The sequence below is a fragment of the Nomascus leucogenys genome, chromosome 20 (genome assembly GCF_006542625.1).
Source record: "Nomascus leucogenys isolate Asia chromosome 20, Asia_NLE_v1, whole genome shotgun sequence".
Taxonomy (NCBI): Eukaryota; Metazoa; Chordata; class Mammalia; order Primates; family Hylobatidae; genus Nomascus; species Nomascus leucogenys.
Window position 1 is genome coordinate 33,296,680 of NC_044400.1, and position 19,691 is coordinate 33,316,370.

Here is a 19,691-nt window from a genome sequence, read left to right on the forward strand (position 1 = left end):
GAGAAGGTGACGGTGATGGAGGCAGACAGAGGAGAGAGAGTGTGCAGGAATGAGTGTGCATCTGTGTGTACACGAGATGTGCATCTGTGGGCATATCTGTATGCAGCTGTGTGCAGATGGCTGGTGATCCTATGGCTCTAGCCTGCTGCAGTGGGGACTCAGCCCCCACTCCACCCCTGGGCATTGACTTTGCCTCCACAGCTTCGAGCAACTCTGCATCAACTTCGCCAATGAGCACCTGCAGCAGTTCTTTGTGCAGCACGTGTTCACCATGGAGCAAGAGGAGTACCACTCGGAGAACATCTCCTGGGACTATATCGACTACACCGACAATCGGCCCACCCTGGACCTGCTGGCCCTCAAGCCCATGAGCATCATCTCCCTCCTGGATGAAGAAAGCCGCTTCCCGCAGGTGTGTGTTCTGGCCTGCCGACCTTCTGGTGGAGGCCCTGCTATGGGTCTCCTCTTGGAGGCTGGGAAACTCCATTTGGGTGGCCCACTTGTTCTGAGAGTCACTAAAACCTCTGCCAGGAATAAGCAGAAGACCCTCAGCCTAAACAGACAGACCCTCCTCTCCAAGGCCCACTTCTCTGACTGCTGGGGTCCTCAGACAATAGTTCAGAGGGTGGAGCAGAAGAGCTGGTGGTGGAGGGCGGCAGACCCGGCCTCTGCTCCCAGCTCAGCCCTCACTCCCTGCAACAAGTCACTGACCCCTGGGCATTAGTTTCCTGTCTGTACAGAGGCCCTCAATCATTCTGAGCCCAGATCTCTTTGCCTCCATGAGGAAGTCCCTGAGCCTCCCCTCCCCATGGCTGGACATTGGGACCTCAGCCCACAGGGTGTCTGGGTTCTTCCAGGGGACAGATCTCACCATGCTGCAAAAACTGAACAGTGTCCACGCCAGCAACAAGGCCTTCCTACAGCCCAAGGACATCCACAGTGCCAGATTTGGCATTGCCCATTTTGCCGGCGAGGTGTACTACCAAGCAGAAGGTGGGTGCAGCTGTCCTCTCATGCCCCTTCCAAATCTGGACCGGGTTCCAGGGAGACCATGGAAAGCAGGCTCAGAGGATGAGGCTGTTTTGCAGCTCTAGCAGTGGGGCAGAGGGATGAGTCATATGGCTTCTACTGGAGAAAGAAAATGGAGTGGACCAGGCATGTTTTGTTTTGTTTTTGGTAATAACTCTGTTGAGATATAATTCACATACCATGTTACCTATTTTAAGTGTACAACTTGACTGTGTATTATTCAGAGTATATTAATGATTGTCACAATTTTAGAACTTTTTTGCCACCTCTGAAAGAAACCCCTCATGAGCAATCACTCCCATTTCCCCCCCAGCCCTGGGCAACAACTAATTTCTGTGCCTATGGACTTGCCTATTCTGACTTTTTGCATAAATGGAACCATATAATACGTGGTCTTTTGTGGCTGGTTTCTTTCACTTAGCATCATGTTTTCAAGGTTCATCTATGTTGTAGCACGTGTCAGTGCTCCATGTCTTTTTATTGCAGAAAAACATTCCATTATCTGGAATGTTTATCTCGTCATCAGTTGGTGGACATTTGGGTTTTTTCCACTTTTTGCCTTTTATGGATAACACAGCTAGGAACATCCACGTACAAGTGTTTGTCTGGGCATATGTTTTCATTTCCCCTGGGTATCTACCTAGCAGCAGAATTGCTGTGTCATATGATAACTCTATGTAAAACTGTTTGAGGAACCACCAAACTGTTTTCCAAAGTGGCTGTGTGATTTTACATTACCACTAGCAATGTATGAGGGTTCCAGTTCCTCCTCATCCTTGCCTACACATGTGATTGTCTGTCTTTTTTGTTATACCCTAGTGGGTTTGAAGTCTCAATGTGATTTGCATCTGCATCCCCCAATGGCTAATGATGTTGATTGCCTTTTCATATGCTTCTTGGCTATTTGCACGTCTTCTTTGGCGGGATGTCTATTTAAATGCTCTGCCCATGTTTTCATTGGGTTGTCTTTTTATTGTTGAGTTGTAAGACTTCTTTATATATTCTGGATACAAGTACCTAATATGTGATTTGTAAATTATTTTCTCGTTCTGTGGATTGTCTTTTCATCTGCTTGACTGTGTCCTTTGAGGCCCAAAAATCTTTCATTTTGAAGAAGTCCAACTTATCTATTTTCCTTTCTTTGCTTGTGTCATATCTAAGAGTCCAGGGTCAAATACAAGGTCATGAAGATTTATCCCTATGTTTTCTTCTAAGATTTTTTTTAGTGTTAGTTTTTACATTAGGTCTTTGGCCCATTTTGAGTTAATTTTGGGATATGTTGAGAGAGGATCGGTAATGGTTTTGATTGAAGAAGTGAAGGCCTGGGGTGGTCACCCTATGAGTGTGCTAAGAAAAACGAGGAAGGTGGCCATGGGCTGCTGTGCTCAGGAAAGTGGGGCAGCCAGAGGGTCACTCTCTGCACCTCATGTGGAGGAATGAGGAGGTGTTCTGGTCTATTTAACTGGGGACAGGAATCCAGGGATGATTCTTTTGAGTAGAGGGTGATCATTTAGTCAGAACAGGCTAGGCTTTGGGAGGCCAGGGGAGAAAGGGAAAGGTGCCGTGGCTCCTTCATAGTTCCTGCCACATCCTGGCTTTGGGCTCTTGGAAAAGGGAGAGGCTGGAGCCAGTTGGACCTGCAGGGTCCTGGGATGCAAAGAAGATATCGAGCCCATCCTCCATGGGGCAATTCAAGGCTGAGTTTTATTTTTTGAAATGATAGGAAACTTACATAATGCTAAGATTAAGGTCGATTCTTTCTAGACTTTCTGGTTGCAGAAATATTAATTAAAGCTAAGCCTTCTTTTTATTTTGGATACCATGCTGTGCTGATGACCTCGGCTTCACTTCCTCTGCCTGTTGGGAGACTGAACCCAGGAGTGTCTCAACCCTCCCCACCCTGAAAACATCCGGGGAGCTCCCTGCCGCTGGTGGGGAGCTCTGCCTGAGCCTCGGGGTGCAAGGTGTCACCGAGTGTCTACCCCCCGCCCAGCACCCAGTGCAGCTCCCCTGGTGCTGCTCCCCTCACAGACACCTGCAGGAAGAGGTGGGAAACAGGCTCCCTTCCTTCTCCCACCCTTGACTCTTCCTCCCCAGATCCATAGCAGGTTGTGCAGGTGTGCACAGAGCATACCACTAAAAGCTGGAGTGACTTAATGGGAGGAAAGTGAAAGAGGAAAGTCAGGGTTGTGCCCTTGGGAGTTGGTCCTTAGAGACCAAGCAGTGCAGCCCCTGGCCTCTTGGAGCCTGGCTTTGAGGAGCAGCTTGTCTTCAGTGCCTTCTCAGTGTGGTTCTGTCCCTACTGCAGGGCTAGGCCATTCTTACTCATGGCTGGAGGGGAGACGTGGGATCTTCTCACCCCCTGGAGCCATGCCTGTATTAGTCACTAGGGCAGCAGTAACAAACACCACAGACTGAGTGGCTTAAACAACAGAAATTATTGTCTCAGAGTTCTAGAGGCTGGAAGTCCAAGATCAAGGTGCTGGCAGGTTTGATCCCTTCTGAGGCCTCTCTCCTTTGTATGCAGATGGCCATCTTCTCTGTGTCCTCATATGGCCTTCCTTCCCTCTGTGTGTGTCTGTGTCCTCATCTCCCCTTCTTTCTTTCTTTCTTTTTTTTTTTTTGAGACAGAGTCTCACTATGTCACCCAAGCTGGACTGCAATAGTGTGATCTCAGCTCACTGCAACCTCTGCCCCCGGGGTTCAAGCGATTCTCCTGCCTCAGGCTCCTGAGTAGCTGGGATTACAGGCACATGCCACCATGCCTGGCTAACTTTTGTATTTTTAGTAGAGACAGGGTGTCACCATGTTGGTCCTGACCTTATGATCCACCTGCCTCAGCCTCCCAAAGTGCTGGGATTACAGGCGTGAGCCACCATGCCCAGCCTCATCTCCCCTTCTTATAATGACACTAGTCACACTGGATTAGGGCCCATCCTAATGACCTCATTTTACTTTAATCCTCTCTTTAAAGGCCCTATGTCCACACACAGTCATGTTCTGATGTATAGGGTGTTAGGACACCAACATATGAATTTTAGGGGACACAATTTAGCCCATGACACTGCCCCTCTCCTATTTCTGGAGGCTTCATCTGTTTTTAGTCTGAAGGAGCTTTAGGCCTAGTAGGATCTGCCCAGAGGCAGGAGGATGTGGCAGCTTATATAAGGGGGTTTGGAGTGGGAATGGGAATTTGGGGGGTCCAGAGTTTAGATAGGAGAAGTGACTTTGCGCTGGGTAGATGGTGGGGGCCATGCCTGTGTAGAGGGGTGGAGAGCATGGCCTTAGTGGGGCCATTGTAGGAGGGGGCTCCTCCACGCATCCTGTATTCCCCCACACTGCCCTCTTCTTCCCCACGGGTGGGCAGTGATGGCTAAGCTGGGATGCTGGGTGGGCCCTGTGTCCCCACAGGCTTCCTGGAGAAGAACCGAGACATGCTGAGCACAGATATCCTCACCCTGGTTTACTCCTCCAAAAACAAGTTTCTGAGGGAGATATTCAACTTGGAGTTAGCGGAGACCAGGCTGGGCCATGGGACCATCCGCCAGGCAAAGGCAGGAAACCATCTCTTCAAGGTGGGCTCCCAGGCACCCTCCTGGGTCTCTCACCCCTGATGGCTACAGGGCCAGACAGACATGCACGGGAAAGACTGTTTTACTCACCTCTGGGTCCCCAGCATGCAGTAGGCACTTGGGAAAGCTGCAATGGATGGATGGATGGATGGATGGGTAAATAGATGGGTGAATGGGTGGGTGGGTGGATAGATGGGTGAGTGGGTGGATGGGTGGTGGGTAGGTGGATGGATGGGTGGGTGGATGGATGGGTGGGTGAGCGGATGGGTGGATGGGTGTGTGAGTGGACGGGTAAATGGGTGTGTGGATGATTGGTTAGATGGATGGATGGATGAGTGGATGGATGGGTGGGTGGATGGGTAAATGGATGGGTGAATGGGTGGTTGGGTGGATAGATGGGTGAGTGGGTAGACGGGTAGTGGATGGGTGGATGGATGGGTGAGTGGATGGGTGGTGGGTGGGTGGATGGATGGGTGGGTGAGTGGATGGGTGGATGGGTGTGTGAGTGGATGGGTGAATGGGTGTGTGGATGGTTGGGTGGATGGGTGAGTGGGTGAATGGATAGATGGATGGGTGGGTGGCTGTGTGGATGGGTGAGTGGATGGATGGGTGGGTGGGTGGATGGGTGAATGGATGGGTGGATGGGTGAGTGGGTGGATGGATAGATGGATGGGCAGGTGGCTGTGTGGATGGGTGAGTGGATGGATGGGTGGGTGGATGGGTGAGTGGAATGGTGAATGGATGGGTGCATGGGTGGGTGGATGGATGGATGGGTGAGTGGGTGGATGGTGTGAGTAGGTGGATGGATGGGTGAGTGGGTGGATGGGTGGTGGGCGGGTGGATGGATGAGTGGGTGGATGGGTGAACGGATGGGTGAATGGGTGGGTGGATGGGTGGGTGGATGGGTGAGAGGGTGGATGGATGGATGGATGGGGTGGGTGGGTGCGTGAATGGATGGACGCATGGGTGGGAGGGTGAATGGGTGCTGGGTAGGTGGAAGGATGGGTGAGTGGGTGGATGGGTGGTGGGCGGGTGGATGGATGGGTGGGTGGATGGATGGGTGTGTGAGTGGATGGGTGGGGGGGATGGGTGAGTGGGTGGATGGATACATGGATGGGTGGGTGGGTGGATTCTTGAATAGGTGGATGCACCACCCCACCTGTGGGGCCTTGGCAGCACGCCTTGCTGGGCTACAGGGTCAGCTGTCCCAGGACATGGCTCCTGAGACCCACTTGTGCTCTGTGCTTCCATTCACAGTCTGCAGACTCAAATAAACGGCCCTCCACCTTAGGAAGCCAGTTCAAACAGTCTCTGGACCAGCTGATGAAAATCCTGACCAACTGCCAGCCTTACTTCATCCGCTGCATCAAACCTAATGAGTATAAGAAGCCGCTGGTAATGACAGGAGTCTGGGGCACAGCAAAGGAGGGAGGAGGAGGAGGCTGATGGCCTCTAGGGTTGTGGTCACTCCCTCTGCCAGGGCCTGGCTAGCGTTAGAGCTGTTACTGCCCCTACCTTACAGATAAGTACACTGGGGTAAGGCGACCAGACTAGGTCATGTGAAGGTCAGTGAGTGACCTGCAGAGCTTTGGGTTGCTGAGACCTCAGTTCCCTCAGCTCCGCCATGCATCTTCTGTGTGTTCTTGGCCTGGCTCTTTGCTGCTGTGAGCCTCAGTTTTCCCTTCTGTAAAGTCAGACTTGCTCCTACCTGCAGGAATGCACTGAGGGTTGGACATGAGGTTTGCAGGACATGTCCCATATGTAAACCACACTCAACAAAGGCAGCAATCAGTAATAGGACTTTAGAGGCTGACACCACTCCTTTCACCAAGCCCTGCAGAGAGTCAGCTTTACCTGATGTGAGATAGTGAGGGGGTGAGAGCCCACTCCCTGCCCACAAGGGAGTCCCTGCTCCATTGGCTGGGGAGTCCCACCCAGAGGCCGCATATGCAGGGATTCCCCAAACCAGGAGACATCAGCTGAAACAATATAAAATGGTTTTATCCCCATAAGGGAATAAAAATATTACATGAAATTAAATGCTTTTTGGAAAGAATAAAACTACGTGAAATTGAGTTTGATCTGGGTGCAGTAGCTCACGCTTGTAATCCCAGCACTTTGGGAGGCTGAGGCGGGAGGATTGCTTGAGGCCAGTCTGGGCAACATAGCAAGACCTTATCTCTGCAAAAAAATTTAAAAGTATAAAAATTAGCTAGGTATGGTGGTATGTGCCTGTAGTCTCAGCTACTCAGAGGCTGAGGGAGGAGGATCACTTGAGCCCAGGAGGTCGAGGCTGCAGTGAACTATGATCATACCACTGCACTTCAGCCTGGGTGAGAGAGCAAGACCTGTCTCTAAAAAAATAAAATGGGGCTTGCCTTATGAAATCTAGATTGCATCTTCCTTGAAGGCAAAATAGGCAGATGTGAGATAACCTATCTTGTTCCTTAACTGCTGGGAGAAGTAGCTGGGCTCCCAGAGACCCTTGGCTCGTTCCCACCCTGCCTACCTTGGGAGCTGGGAGCTGCAGGACAGGCAGGCAGGCCTGAGGCTGAAGCTTGGGGATTGAGAGTGCCTCTGGCTGGGATATCTCTCATTGGTGGCAGCTGCCCTGCTGTGTGGTGTGTAGGGGAAGCCCAGACAGGCTCAGGGTTCAAACCCAGGCTCAGTCCCTTAGAAGCACGACCCTATGCCTCAGGCACTTCATCTTTAAGTTGGAGCCAATCACCCCCACCAGGTAGGAATGTTGTAAAGATTCAGTGAGAAACGCCAGGCCCATAGGAAATCGTCAGTGAAGCGCAGCTAAACACTTACCCGAGGCTAAGCTCAGTGTGGCCTGGACCCCACCAGCAGTTGGCGCTGCGGCCCTGCAGGTGGGGTAACAGTGCCCCCTGGTGGGCTTGCCAGATCAGAGGGCATTCCCCAGGGTCCCTCAGAGACTCCTGGCTTGTAGGTGGAGGGGGGGCTCTCTAGAATCCAAGCCATGGCAGAGTCTTGGAACCCCTGCTGAAGCCTGACACCCCAGGGAAGGACATTATGCCATTTCTCTGCCAGTCACACTCGCCTCCAAGCAAAAGACGGCTCAGCTCCCTGGGGCCAAAGGCCCTCCACTCCTCCGCCCCAGCCACTCCAGGTCTCATTCTGACCTCCATCTCCAGGGAGGGAGAGACTAAGTTGATTAGGATATTTTCTGCCTCTGAGTAGATTTATTTTTTCATTTAACTATTGTGGGGGAGGCACCATGAGACTGCAAGTGCCTGCGGGGCAGCTTTCCACCCCGACGTATGTAGGCAAGGGGCGCTTAAAAACATTTTAGACTGGGCCAGGCACGGTGGCTCAGGCCTGTAATCCCAGCACTCTGGGACGCCAAGGTGGGCGGATCATTTGAGCCCAGGAGTTGGAGACCAGCCTGGCCAACATGGTGAAACTCCATCTTTAACTAAAAATACGAAACTTACCTGGGCGTGGTGCTACATGCCTGTAATCTCAGCTACTCGGGAGGCTGAGGCAGGAGAATCGCTTGCACCCAGGAGGCAGAGGTTGCAGTGAGCCGAGATCGTGGCACTGTACTCCAGCCTGAGCGACAGAACAAGACTCCATCTCAAAAAAAAAAATAAATACAATTAAAAATTTTTTTAAAAAAAAGCATTTTAAACTGGGCATGTGCAGAGGACGTTTACATTCACAGCGCTTCGGGTAGTTGAGAGTGATGGGAGTACTGTGTTTCTGTGGGTGCCAGTTTCCATGCTATGGACTTTTATCTCCTTGACAACACTACGGGTTTTTCAACTACTTGCACTACTCTCTTCAAAATGTAGCCTTACTGAAGTCGCATTTGTTTAGTTCTTCCATCTCTGGAGGACAGTGGGGGCAGGTGGGGCGAGGGGCTGTATACACTGACCTCTGGCTGTGGGCCCGTGCCCGATGGTGGGGTGCCGGGAAGGGGTGTGGCTGGAAAGGGGGCTTGCGCTGGGTCAGAGCCCCGTGTCCACCCACAGCTGTTCGACCGGGAGCTGTGCCTGCGGCAGCTGCGATACTCGGGCATGATGGAGACCGTGCACATCCGCAAGTCGGGCTTCCCCATCCGCTACACGTTCGAGGAGTTCTCGCAGAGGTTCGGCGTGTTGCTGCCCAATGCCGTGCGGATGCAGGTCAGCGCCCCTCGGGGACGGTCACCTCTGGCCATCCGCGGCCTTCCCCTCGGCCTTGGGCACCTCCAGCCCCCAGTACCGAGGGGGTCCCCCGCTGCCCTCCCCGGCCCCAGCCTTGCGATGAGCCCTGTCCTTCCTCCCTCTCTTCTCCTCCGGGCCTGCCGTCTCCCTCTCCCAGCGCCGCGGAAGTGAGGGAGCTTTCCCTGGGGTCTGGGAGAGCTGGCGGCCGCAGCGGTTCCTTCTGGAACGTGTCTGTAGTTGTACTGCAGACACGTTCTCTCCTACTGTGTCAGGGAGCCGAGGTATGGCTAGAAAGCTACTGGGGCCCGAGGTTCTTCCTGTCCTGTCTGGAACCCTCAGCCATCCTGAGGCTGGGCCTGGCCTGGGCCGAGTCCCACAACACATGGAGGCCTCAGGCCCCGAGTTCCCTCCTCACCCCATCCCCTATTCCAGGTTCCCGTTGTGCCTGTGCCTGGGCGGGGGTGGGGGTGGGGGGCAGCCCCTGATTGGGGAGCCTGTGGGAGGAGGGAGACACCACCCCCAGAGAGCCGCCGAGGGGTCTCTGCCTCACCTCCCACCGATACCCCCGTTTGGTCTTGGCAGCTGCAAGGCAAGTTCCGCCAGATGACCTTGGGCATCACTGACATGTGGCTGCGGACAGACAAAGACTGGAAAGTGGGGAAGACCAAAATTTTCCTGAAGGTGAGACTCCGAGGAACCAGCCAGCTGTCGGCCTCCTGCAGCATGTGGGCTTGTCAGCTCTTGCACCACGCCCGGGGTCCATGGTCCATGTGCCCTGAGCCAACGGCACTGGGCAGCAGCTCAAAGCATGGTCCCTACCCTCAGGGCACCCCTGGATGTAGAACATCACGCTAGGGGACAATGAGGTGGTGGTGAGGGTACTGGGGAGGGCCAGCCCAGCCTGTGGAAGCCCAGGAGGCTTCTCAGAGGGGTATCTAGGGCAAGGCCTGAGGGTGCAGAGGAGGTGCCTTCCAGCCACGGGGCAGCACCCAGGAGTTCAGGGCGGTCTGCCGGTGTCCTGAGACCTGGCTTCCATCATGCTGGGAGCTACATCCTGCCACGCAGACTTCCCCACATTGGGGAGGCCCAGCCTCTGCAGAGCCCGGAGGGCTACTGCTTTAGTGGAAGGGTGCTGTGTGTCAACTCTCCACAAAGTGACTTGTCCTTAGGGGGGCTTGTGCCAGCATCACCACCACAACCTGCATCCCCCAAAATGCACAGGGAGCTGAAGTCATACAAAGGAAGCTTCGGGGCCCTCCAGAAGTGCCATTTGGGTCAGAGCCACTGAGGAGGGAACCTCCCTGTCCCCTAGCCTCATAAGCCTCGGCAGGCCAGCACAGTGAGAGGGAAGAGGAAGAGCTGGGAGCAGAGCTGGGAGGATGCTTTGCCAGCTCGCCCGAGCCCCCACCCATCCCTGCTGCCCCTTCCTCTTCCCCCATAGTGCCTGCCCACCTGACCTTATGTGTCCTCAGAGGGACATCCTGGCCCCAGCCCTCCAGTCAGTCTGTCTGTCCATTTGGCTGTGCAGTAGTCAGGCTGTGCTGGGGCTCAGAGGCTAAGATGCGCGGGAAGAAGCAGAGTGGCTTCCAATTTAGTTGGGGAGGCAAGGCCAGCAGAGGGACCATCTCAGGGCACTGTGGGTTTGTCATAAATGGCTCTTATTATTTTGAGGCATGTTCCTTCAATACCTAGTTTACTGAGAGATTTTTAACATAAAGCGATGTTGAATTTTATCGAAGGCCTTTTCTGCATCTATTAAGATAATCATGTGGTTTTTGTCTTTAGATTTGTTTATGTGGTGAATTATGTGTATTGATTTGCGTATGTTGAACCAGCCTTGCATCCTGGGGATGAAGCCAACTTGATCGTGGTGGATAAGCTTTTTGATGTGCTGCTGTATTCAGTTTGCCAGTATTTTATTCAGAATTTTTGCATCGATGTTCATCAGGAATATTGGCCTGAAGTTTTCTTCTTTTGTTATATCTATGCCAGGTTTTGGTATCAGGATGATACTGGCCTCATAGAATGAGTAGGGAGGAGTCCCTCCTTTTCAACTGTTTGGAATAGTTTCAAAAAAAAGGGTATCAACTCCTCTTTGTACTTCTGGTAGAATTCAGTTGTAAATCCATCTGGTCCTGGGCTTTTTTTGGTTGGTAGGCTATTTATTATTGCCTTAATTTCAGAACTTGTTACTGATCTATTCAGGGATTCACCTTCTTCCTGGTTAAGTTTTGGGAGGGTGTATGTGTACAGGAATTTATCCATTTCTTCTAGATTTTCTAGTTTATTTGCATAGAGGTTTTTATACTATTCTCTGATGGTTGTTTGTATTTCTGTAGGCTCAGTAGTGATATCCCCTTTATCGTTTTTTATTGTGTCTATCAGATTCTTCTCTCTTTTCTTCTTTTTTAGTCTAGGTAGTGGTCTATCTATTTTATTAATTTTTTCAAAAAACAAGCCCCTGGATTCATTGATTTTTTGAAGAGTTTTTTGTATCTGTATCTCCTTCAGTTCTACTCTGATCTTGGTTATTTCTTGTCTTCTGCTAGTTTTGAAGTTTGTTTGCTCTTGATTCTCTAGTTATTTTAGTTGTGATGTCAGGGTGTCAATTTGAGATCTTTCTAGCTTTCTGATATGGGCATTTAGTGCTATAACTTTCCCTCTTAATACTGCTTTAGCTGTGTCCCAGAGATTCTGGTACGTTGTCTCTTTGTTCTAATTGGTTTCAAAAAACTTCTTGATTTCTGCCTTAATTTCATTATTTATCCAGGAGTCATTCAGGAGCAGGTTGTTCAATTTCTATGTAGTTGTGTGGTTTTGAGTGAGTTTCTTAATCCTGAGTTCTAATTTGATTGCACTGTGGTCAGAGAGACTGTTTGTTATGATTTCTGTTCTTTTGCATTTGCTGAGGGTGTTTTACTTCCAAGTATGTGATCAATTTTAGAGTAAGTGCCACGTGGTGCCGAGAAGAATGTATATTCTGTTGTTTTGGGGTGGAGAGTTCTGTAGATACCTATCAGCTCCACTTGATCCAGAGCCAATTTCTAAATATCTTTGTTAATTCTCTGTCTCGATTATCTGTCTAATATTGACAGTGGGTTGTTAAAGTCTCCCACTATTATTGAAGGAAACATTTTTATATTGAAACAAGCATGGGGCTTTTACACGGTTGAATGCAAATGTCACATGAATTTTGGGAAATAAAACACAACTTCAGGAAAATTTTGTGCCCCCTCTTGAATTCTTCAGAGTAGAAATGAAGGATGCCAGATTGAATTAGCAAGAAGAAAGAGCTAATGTGGGAAGTTCTTGGATTGGGGTGGGAGGTATAGTTGCAGCTCCTGTCTCTGAGCAACATCAAGGTCACTTTGAGGGCCCCCTTCTCTGGCCTGCCCTCCTGGGAGAAGCCTGAGAGATGCTACCTCCGGGAGACAGAGCCCTGGCCCCAGGCAGGGGCTGTAGGGTGAGGGTGAGCAGCCCGGTGACGGCATCTCTCCCGTTCCAGGATCATCAGGACACTCTGCTGGAGGTACAGAGAAGCCAGGTGCTGGACAGAGCGGCGCTCAGCATCCAGAGAGTCCTGCGGGGCTACAGATACAGGTGCCGGCCCCACCCCAAGGACCACCCAGCCCACTCCTGCCCACAGTGTCCCCACACAGGCCTGCAGCCCACAAACCAGGATCACATGTTCCTGCTGGGCCCTCCCTGGGGTTACTGAGATCTTCCAATGCCTCTCAACCAGGCACACTGCAGCCTGTGTTGGCCAGAGAATTCGGATACATTATTGGAATGTTTGGAAAAAACAAAAAAACGGCCGGGTGCGGTGGCTCACGCTTGTAATCCCAGCACTTAGGGAGGCCGAGGCGGGCGGATCACGAGGTCAGGAGATCGAGACCACGGTGAAACCCCGTCTCTACTAAAAATACAAAAAATTAGCCGGGCGTGGTGGCGGGCGCCTGTAGTCCCAGCTACTCTGAGAGGCTGAGGCAGGAGAATGGCGTGAACCCGGGAGGCGGAGCTTGCAGTGAGCCGAGATTGCGCCACTGCACTCCAGCCTGGGCGACAGAGCGAGACTCCGTCTCAAAAAAAAAAAAAAAAAACACTCCATATGCAAGAGACGGGAGCTGAATGAAGGGGCAGCCCCGCTCTCAACCAGGGTTTGACGTTCCCCTTCAATTATATCAAAGCGTATGGGTTTGGGTTGTGAGGCAATTTGCTTTTGGACAGAAAAGAATCCATGGCTTGCCTGGGTTCCTTGGTCAGTAAGAGGGTACCGCTTACGTTGTAATCCAGGATCAGCGGATCAGCAGCGCTGCTGCCTTGCCCCACCCTCACCTGGGTTCCTGAGCCACCATAGCAAGGGCTGGAAACCCAGGCATGAGAAAGTAGAAGACAGTCAGCCCCGGCAATAGAGAATGAGGGGACAGAGAGCAGGGCAGGGAGCAGAGAGCTAGGGCCCACAGCTAGAGAGGCAGCTCTGCTCCTGGGAAGCCGGAGGCCAGCTCGGGGCCAGCCTCTGGTGCTGCCGATCTCAGGACAACAGGCCGCATCTGACCAAACAGGCCCCCATGGTCAGAGGCTGGCCACCCTGACTCCCAACATTTTAAATTAAACTTTTTGTTGTGAGATTATTGTAGATTTACATGCAGTTAATACAGAGATATCGCCATAATCTTCACCCATTTCCCCCAGTGGAACCGTCTTACCACCAGGATTCCTTCTGCGGCCTTGTTTAGCTACGCCCCCTCCCTCACACCCGCCCCCAGCCCTGCTTAACCCTGGCAACCTCTAACCTGTTTCACATTTCTAGAATGTTGCCATTGCACAAATGTTATATACGTGGAATTATACAACATGCAGCCTGGGGTGGGCTTTTTTCACTTGGCATGTTTCTCTGGAGATTCATCTAGGTTATTGGTTGCATTAATATTTATTTATTTATTTGTTTATTTGAGACAAAGTCTCGCTCAGTCAACAAGGCTGGAGTACAGTGGCACAATCTTGGCTCACTGCAACCTCTGCTTTCCGGGCTCAAGCTATCCTCCCACCTCAGCCTCCAAAGTAGCTGGGACTACTACAGGCGCCCACCACCATGCCCGGCTAATTATTGTATTTTTTATAGAGACAGGGTTTCGTTATGCTACCCAGACTGGTCTCAAACTCCTGGCCTCAAGTGATCTGCCTGCCTCAGCCTCTCAAAGTGCTCGGATTACAGATGTGAGCCACTGCACCCAGCCAATAATTTTGTTATTTTTTATTGCTGGGTAGTATTCTATGGGATGGATACACCACAGTTTGTTTAACCATTCACCTGTAGAAAGACATCTGGGCCGTTTCCAGTTTTTAGCTTTGATGAATAAAGCTGTTATGAACATTTATGAGGTTTTTGTGAGAACATCAGTTGCCATTTCTCTGGGATGTATGCCCAGGAGTGCAGTTGCTGAGTCATACGGTGGTTACAAGTTTTGTTTTTTAAGAAACTGCCAAACTGCTTTCAAGAGTGGCTGTACCATTTTACATTCCCACCAGCAATGTCTGTTTGATTCAGTGTCCCTGCATCCTCACCAGTATTTGATGTTGTCGCTGTTTATTTTAGCCCTTCTGATAGGTGTGTGATGATCTCTCATTGTGGCTGTCCTTACCATTTCCTGATGTGGAACACCTTTGTGTGTGCTTGTCAAGTATGTGGCCCCTCTTTGGTGACCTGTCTGTGCATGTTGCCTGCCTGTTTTCTAATTGGAGTCTTTGTTGAGTTTTGAGAGTTCTTTATATATTCTAGATACTAGTCCTCTGTCAGCTATGTGGTTTGTGAATATTTTCTCCCGGTTTGTAGGTTGTCTCTTCATCCTCTTAAGAGGGCTTTGCAGAGCAAAAGTTTTTAATCTTGGTAAAGTCTAATTGTCAAATTTCTCTTTCATAGATCATGCTTCTAGTGTTAAGTCTAAGAACTCTTTTTGTCAAGATTTTCTTTTGTGTTTTTCTAAAAGTTTTTATAGTTTTAAATATGTTACATATAGGTCCATGATACATTCCCATTTTGAATTAATTTTTGTATAGAGCGTGACGCTTAGGTCAAGGTTCTTTTAAATTTTTTTTTCTATGGTTGTCTCCCCAGTATTATTCATAAAAAATGTCTATCCTTCCTTCAATGAATTGCTTTTACATCTTTTTCAAAACCTAGTGGTGTGGGTCTATTTCTAGGTTCTCTATCCCATTCCATTGGTCGATGACTCTATCCCTCCACAGTGCCACAGCATCTTGTTTGTAGTAGTTATATAATATATAATAAGTCTTAAAGCTGTGTAGACTAATTCTTCCCACTTTTCTTCTTCAAAAGTGTTTTAGTTATTCTAGTTCCTTTGCATTTCCATGTACATGTAAAAATAATCTTGTCCATATCTACAAAAAAAAAACCTTGCTGGGATTGTTGATAATAATAGGCTTGTATAGCAATTTGAGAATTAACATCTCTACTAAATCCATCTTCCAATCCATAAACATGATATGTAGCTCCATTTATTTAGATCTTATTTGATTTCGTGCATCCATGTTTTGTAGTTTTTAGCACACAAACCCTGTACATGTTTTATTAGATTTACATTTTTTTTAGTAATTGTAAATGGTACTGTATTTTTAATTTTGACATTGGCATATTCATTGCTAGCACATAGAAATATGTTGGATTTTTGTGTGTTTACTTCATATCCTGCAGCCTTGCTGAGCTTACTTTTTATAAATTCCTTAGAATTTTCGATGTAGATATTCCTGTCATCTGCAAATAGGGACAGTTTTCTTTCTTTTTTTTCCAATCCATATGTCTTTTATTTCCTTTTCTTGCCTATTGCAGTGGCCAGAACATCCAGTATTATTAGAGTGGTGAGAACAGATATATTTGCTTTGTCCTTTATCTGAGTGTCCTTTAACACTCAGACTTTAACCATTAAATATAATGTTAGCTGTAGGTTTTTCATTGATGCCCTTTCTCAAGTCGAGGAAGCTTCCCATATTCCTAGTTTTCTGGGAGTTTTTTCATGAACAAGTGTTGAATGTCAATTTTGTTTTCTGCATCAGTTGATAATGATATGTGATTTTTCTTCTTTAGCCGTTTAATGTGGTGAGTTACGTTTACTGATTTTTAAGTATTGAACCAGCTTTGCATCCCTGGAGGAAACTCCACTCGGTCATAGTGTATAATTCTTTTTTTATGTTGCTGAATGCTGTTTGTTAATGTTTCATTAAGGATTTTTGCATCTATATTCATGGGATCTGAGTATTTTTTTTCTTTTGTCTTGTCTGGTTTTGGTATCAGAGTAACACTAGCTTCATAAAATGAATTAGGAAGTGTTTCCTCTTATGTTTTCTGGAAGAAATTGTGTAGAATTGATGTGAATTTTTCTTTAAATGTTTGGCAAAAATCTCCAGTGAAAATATCTGGGCCTGGGAATTTTTTTATAGAGTTTTTAATTATAAATTCAATTTATTTAATAGTTATAGGAATGATTCAAATTATTTTATATTGAGCAAGTTGTGGTAATTTGTGCTTTCTGAGGAACTAGTCTATGTTATCTAAGTTGTCAAATGTATGCATGTCAATTTGTATTCCCTTATTATCCTCTTAATATCTGCAAACTCTGTAATGATATCCCCTGTGTCATTCCTGATATTGGCAATTTATGTCTTCCCCTTTTTTTCTTCATCAGTCTTGCTAAAGATTTGTCAATTTTCTTGTCCTGGCTGGGCATGGTGGCTCACATCTGTAATCCCAGCACTTTGGAGGCCAAGGCAGGCAGATCACCTGAGGTCAGGAGTCCGAAACCAGCCTGGCCAACATGGCAAAATCCTGTCTCTACTAAAAATACAAAATATAGCCGGGTGTGGTGGCAGGTGCTTGTAATCTCAGCTACTCGGGAGGCTGAGGCAGGAGAATCGCTTGAACCTGGGAGGTGGAGGTTGCAGTGAGCCAAGATCGTGCCATTGCACTTCAGCCTGGGCAACAAGAGTAAGACTCTGTCTCAAAAAAACAAAACAAAACAAAAACATTCTTGTCCTTTTCAAATAATCGGGCTTTAGTTTCATTACTTCTTCTCTCATTTTTTATTTTTAATTTCCTTAATTTCTGCTCTTTCATTATTTTCATCCTTCCAAAATACATCCTTGGGTGTATTTTACCCTCTTCCTCTAGATTCTTGAGGCAGGAGATTAGATTATTAATTCAAGGCTTTTCCTCTTTTCTAATGTAGAGTGATATAAATCTCTGTCCTAGCACTGCTTTAGCTGTGTTTCACAAATGTTCACATGTTATACTTTCATTTAGTTCATTCAATTTCATTCACTTTCATTCAGAAAAAAAATTAAATTTTCCTTGAAATTTCCTCTGTGAAATTTAGAAGTATGTTGTTTGGTTTTCAAGTGTTTAGAGATTTTCCTGTTACCATTTTGTCTTTGACTTCTAGTTTGATTTCACTATGGTAAGAGACACACTCTGTATGAATTAAGTTCTATTAAGTGTGTTGAAGTTTCCTTTATGGCCCAAGATATGTCCTCCCTTGGTATATATACTAAGAGCACTTGGAAAGAACATGTATTTTGCTGTTAATTCGGAGGTGTGCTCTGAAAAATGTCAATTAGCTCTTGTTGGTTGGTAGCGGTGTTGAAGTCTATATTGTTGCTGATTTTCTGTCTATGTGTTTTATCAATTGTTGAGACAGTCTCTAATTATAATTGTGGATTTACCTTTTGCATTTCAGTTTTATCATTTTTGCTTCACGTATTTTGCAGCTCTGTTGTTTGGTGAATACACAGTTAGGATTGCTATGTCTTGGTGGACGTGCTTTTTATTATCATGTAATATCCTTCTCTGTCTCTGGTTATCTCCTTTGCTCTGAAGTCTACTTTATCTAGTATTAATATAGCCACTCCTGTTTTGATTACTATTTACATGATCTATATTTTTCATCCTTTTACTTTCAGCCTACCTATATAACTATATGTTAAGTGAGTTTCTCATAGACTGTATGTAATTGGGTCATGTTTTTCAATCCATTCTGCCAATCTCTGCCAATGTATGTCATTGGCATACATTAAATTCTCCCTTAACATCATCAACAGATTCTCGGAAACTATGACTTTCCAAGAATATACAGCAGGTGTTTGAATATCATTGTTCCCTTCAATGTGGTTTCATTATAATGATGAGAAAGCAGTTGGTTCCATTACATATCATTTCACTCAAAGCCTGTTTCCAAGAAGGTATCAACAACATTGAGGACTTACTGTATTTAGGCCTTTTACATTTAATGTAATTATTCATATTAGAGCTCACGTCTGCCATTTTATTTTTTGTTTTCTATTTTTTTCTCTCTCCTTTACATTTTTATGTTTTCTTTTTCTGGCCTTTCTATGACTTATTTAAAAATTTTTAAGTATTTCATTTTGATTTATCTACAATGTGTTAGAGTATATATCTTTTTTCTAGCTCTCTAAAGTGGTTGCATTAGGTATCACATTATACACATACACACAGAGAGAAAGTATCTACTGGTGTCATCATTTTACCACTTCCAGTGAAGTATAGAAACTTTACCCCCTTTTATGTCCATTTACCTTCTCTCATATGTAATACAATTTTCTTAAATATTTTCTCTACATACATGTAGAATGACATCAGAAAGTGTTGGCCAGGCACAGTGGCTCATACCTGTAATCCCAGCATTTTGGGAGGCCAAGGCAGGAGGATCACTTGAGGCCAGGAGTTCAAAACCAGCCTGGTCAACATAGTGAAAACTCATCTCTACAAAAGAAAAATACAAAAATTATCTGGGCATGGTGGTGCATGCCTGTAGTCCAGCTATTTGGGAGGCTGAGGTGGAAGGATCTTTGAGGCCAGGAGTTCAAAGTTATGTTGAGCTCATGGCACCACTGCACTCCAGCCCAGATGACAGAGTGAGATCCTGTCTCCAAAAAAGAAAACAAAGAAAGGAAACAACAACAACACTTTCTTTGCTCATCTATAAGAAGCAACTCCTGGCTGGGCAAGATGACTCATGCCTGTAATCCCAGCACTGTGAGAGGCTGAGGCAGGTGGATCATCTGAGCCCAGGAGTTCAAGACCAGCCTGAGCAACATGGTGAAACCTCATCTCTACTAAAAATACAAAAAATTAGCCAGGCGTGATGATGTGTGCCTGTAGTCCCAGCTACTCAGGAGGTTGAGGTGGGAGGACTACTTGAGTCTGGGAGGTGAAGGTTACAGTGAGCCGAGATTGCACCACTGTACTCCAGCCTAGGCAACAGAGTGAGACCTTGTCTCAAAAAAGAAAAAAAAAAAAGTAACTCCTAATCCATTCAAGTTTTATCATGAGATTGCAGCAAATCAGCCACATCTTCAGGCTCCACTTCGAATTCTCATTCTCTTGCTATTCCCACTACATATGCTGTTTCTTCCTCCACCGATCTTAACCCCTCAAAGTCATTCATGAGGATTGGAATCAACTTCTAAATTCCTGTTAATGTTGATATTTTGACCTCCTCTCCTGAATCATGAATGTTCTTAGTGGCATCTAGAATGGTGAAAGCTTTCCAGAAGGTTTTCAATTGACTTTGACCAGATCTATTAGAAGAATTACTATCTATGGCAGCTATAGCATTATGGCATTTATTTCTTAAATAAGACTTGACAGTCTGAATTACCCTTTGATCCATGGGCTGCAGAATGGATGCTTTGTTCACAGGCATAACAACATTAATCTCCTTGTATGTCTTCATCAGAGTTCTTGGGTGGCCAGGTGAATTGTCAGTGAGTGGTAATAGTTTGAAAGAAATCTTTTTTTCTGAGCAGTAGGTCTCAATGGTGGCCTTAAAATATTCAGTAACCCATTCTATAAATAGATGTGCTGTCACCCAGGCTTTGTTGTTTCATT

General features: G+C 47.2%; 1 protein-coding gene across 1 annotated transcript in view; it reads left to right on the forward strand.

Annotated features, from left to right (window-relative positions):
- The window catches only part of MYO7B (myosin VIIB), a 100,935-nt gene that overhangs the window by 49,175 nt on the left and 32,069 nt on the right, over positions 1-19,691 (forward strand). The window contains exons 13-19 of the mRNA XM_030800982.1: positions 202-412; positions 858-993; positions 4,441-4,604; positions 5,859-5,996; positions 8,600-8,752; positions 9,356-9,454; positions 12,279-12,373. Of these exons, the coding sequence (XP_030656842.1) occupies positions 202-412; positions 858-993; positions 4,441-4,604; positions 5,859-5,996; positions 8,600-8,752; positions 9,356-9,454; positions 12,279-12,373 (996 nt within the window). The remainder of the gene's footprint in view (positions 1-201; positions 413-857; positions 994-4,440; positions 4,605-5,858; positions 5,997-8,599; positions 8,753-9,355; positions 9,455-12,278; positions 12,374-19,691) is intronic.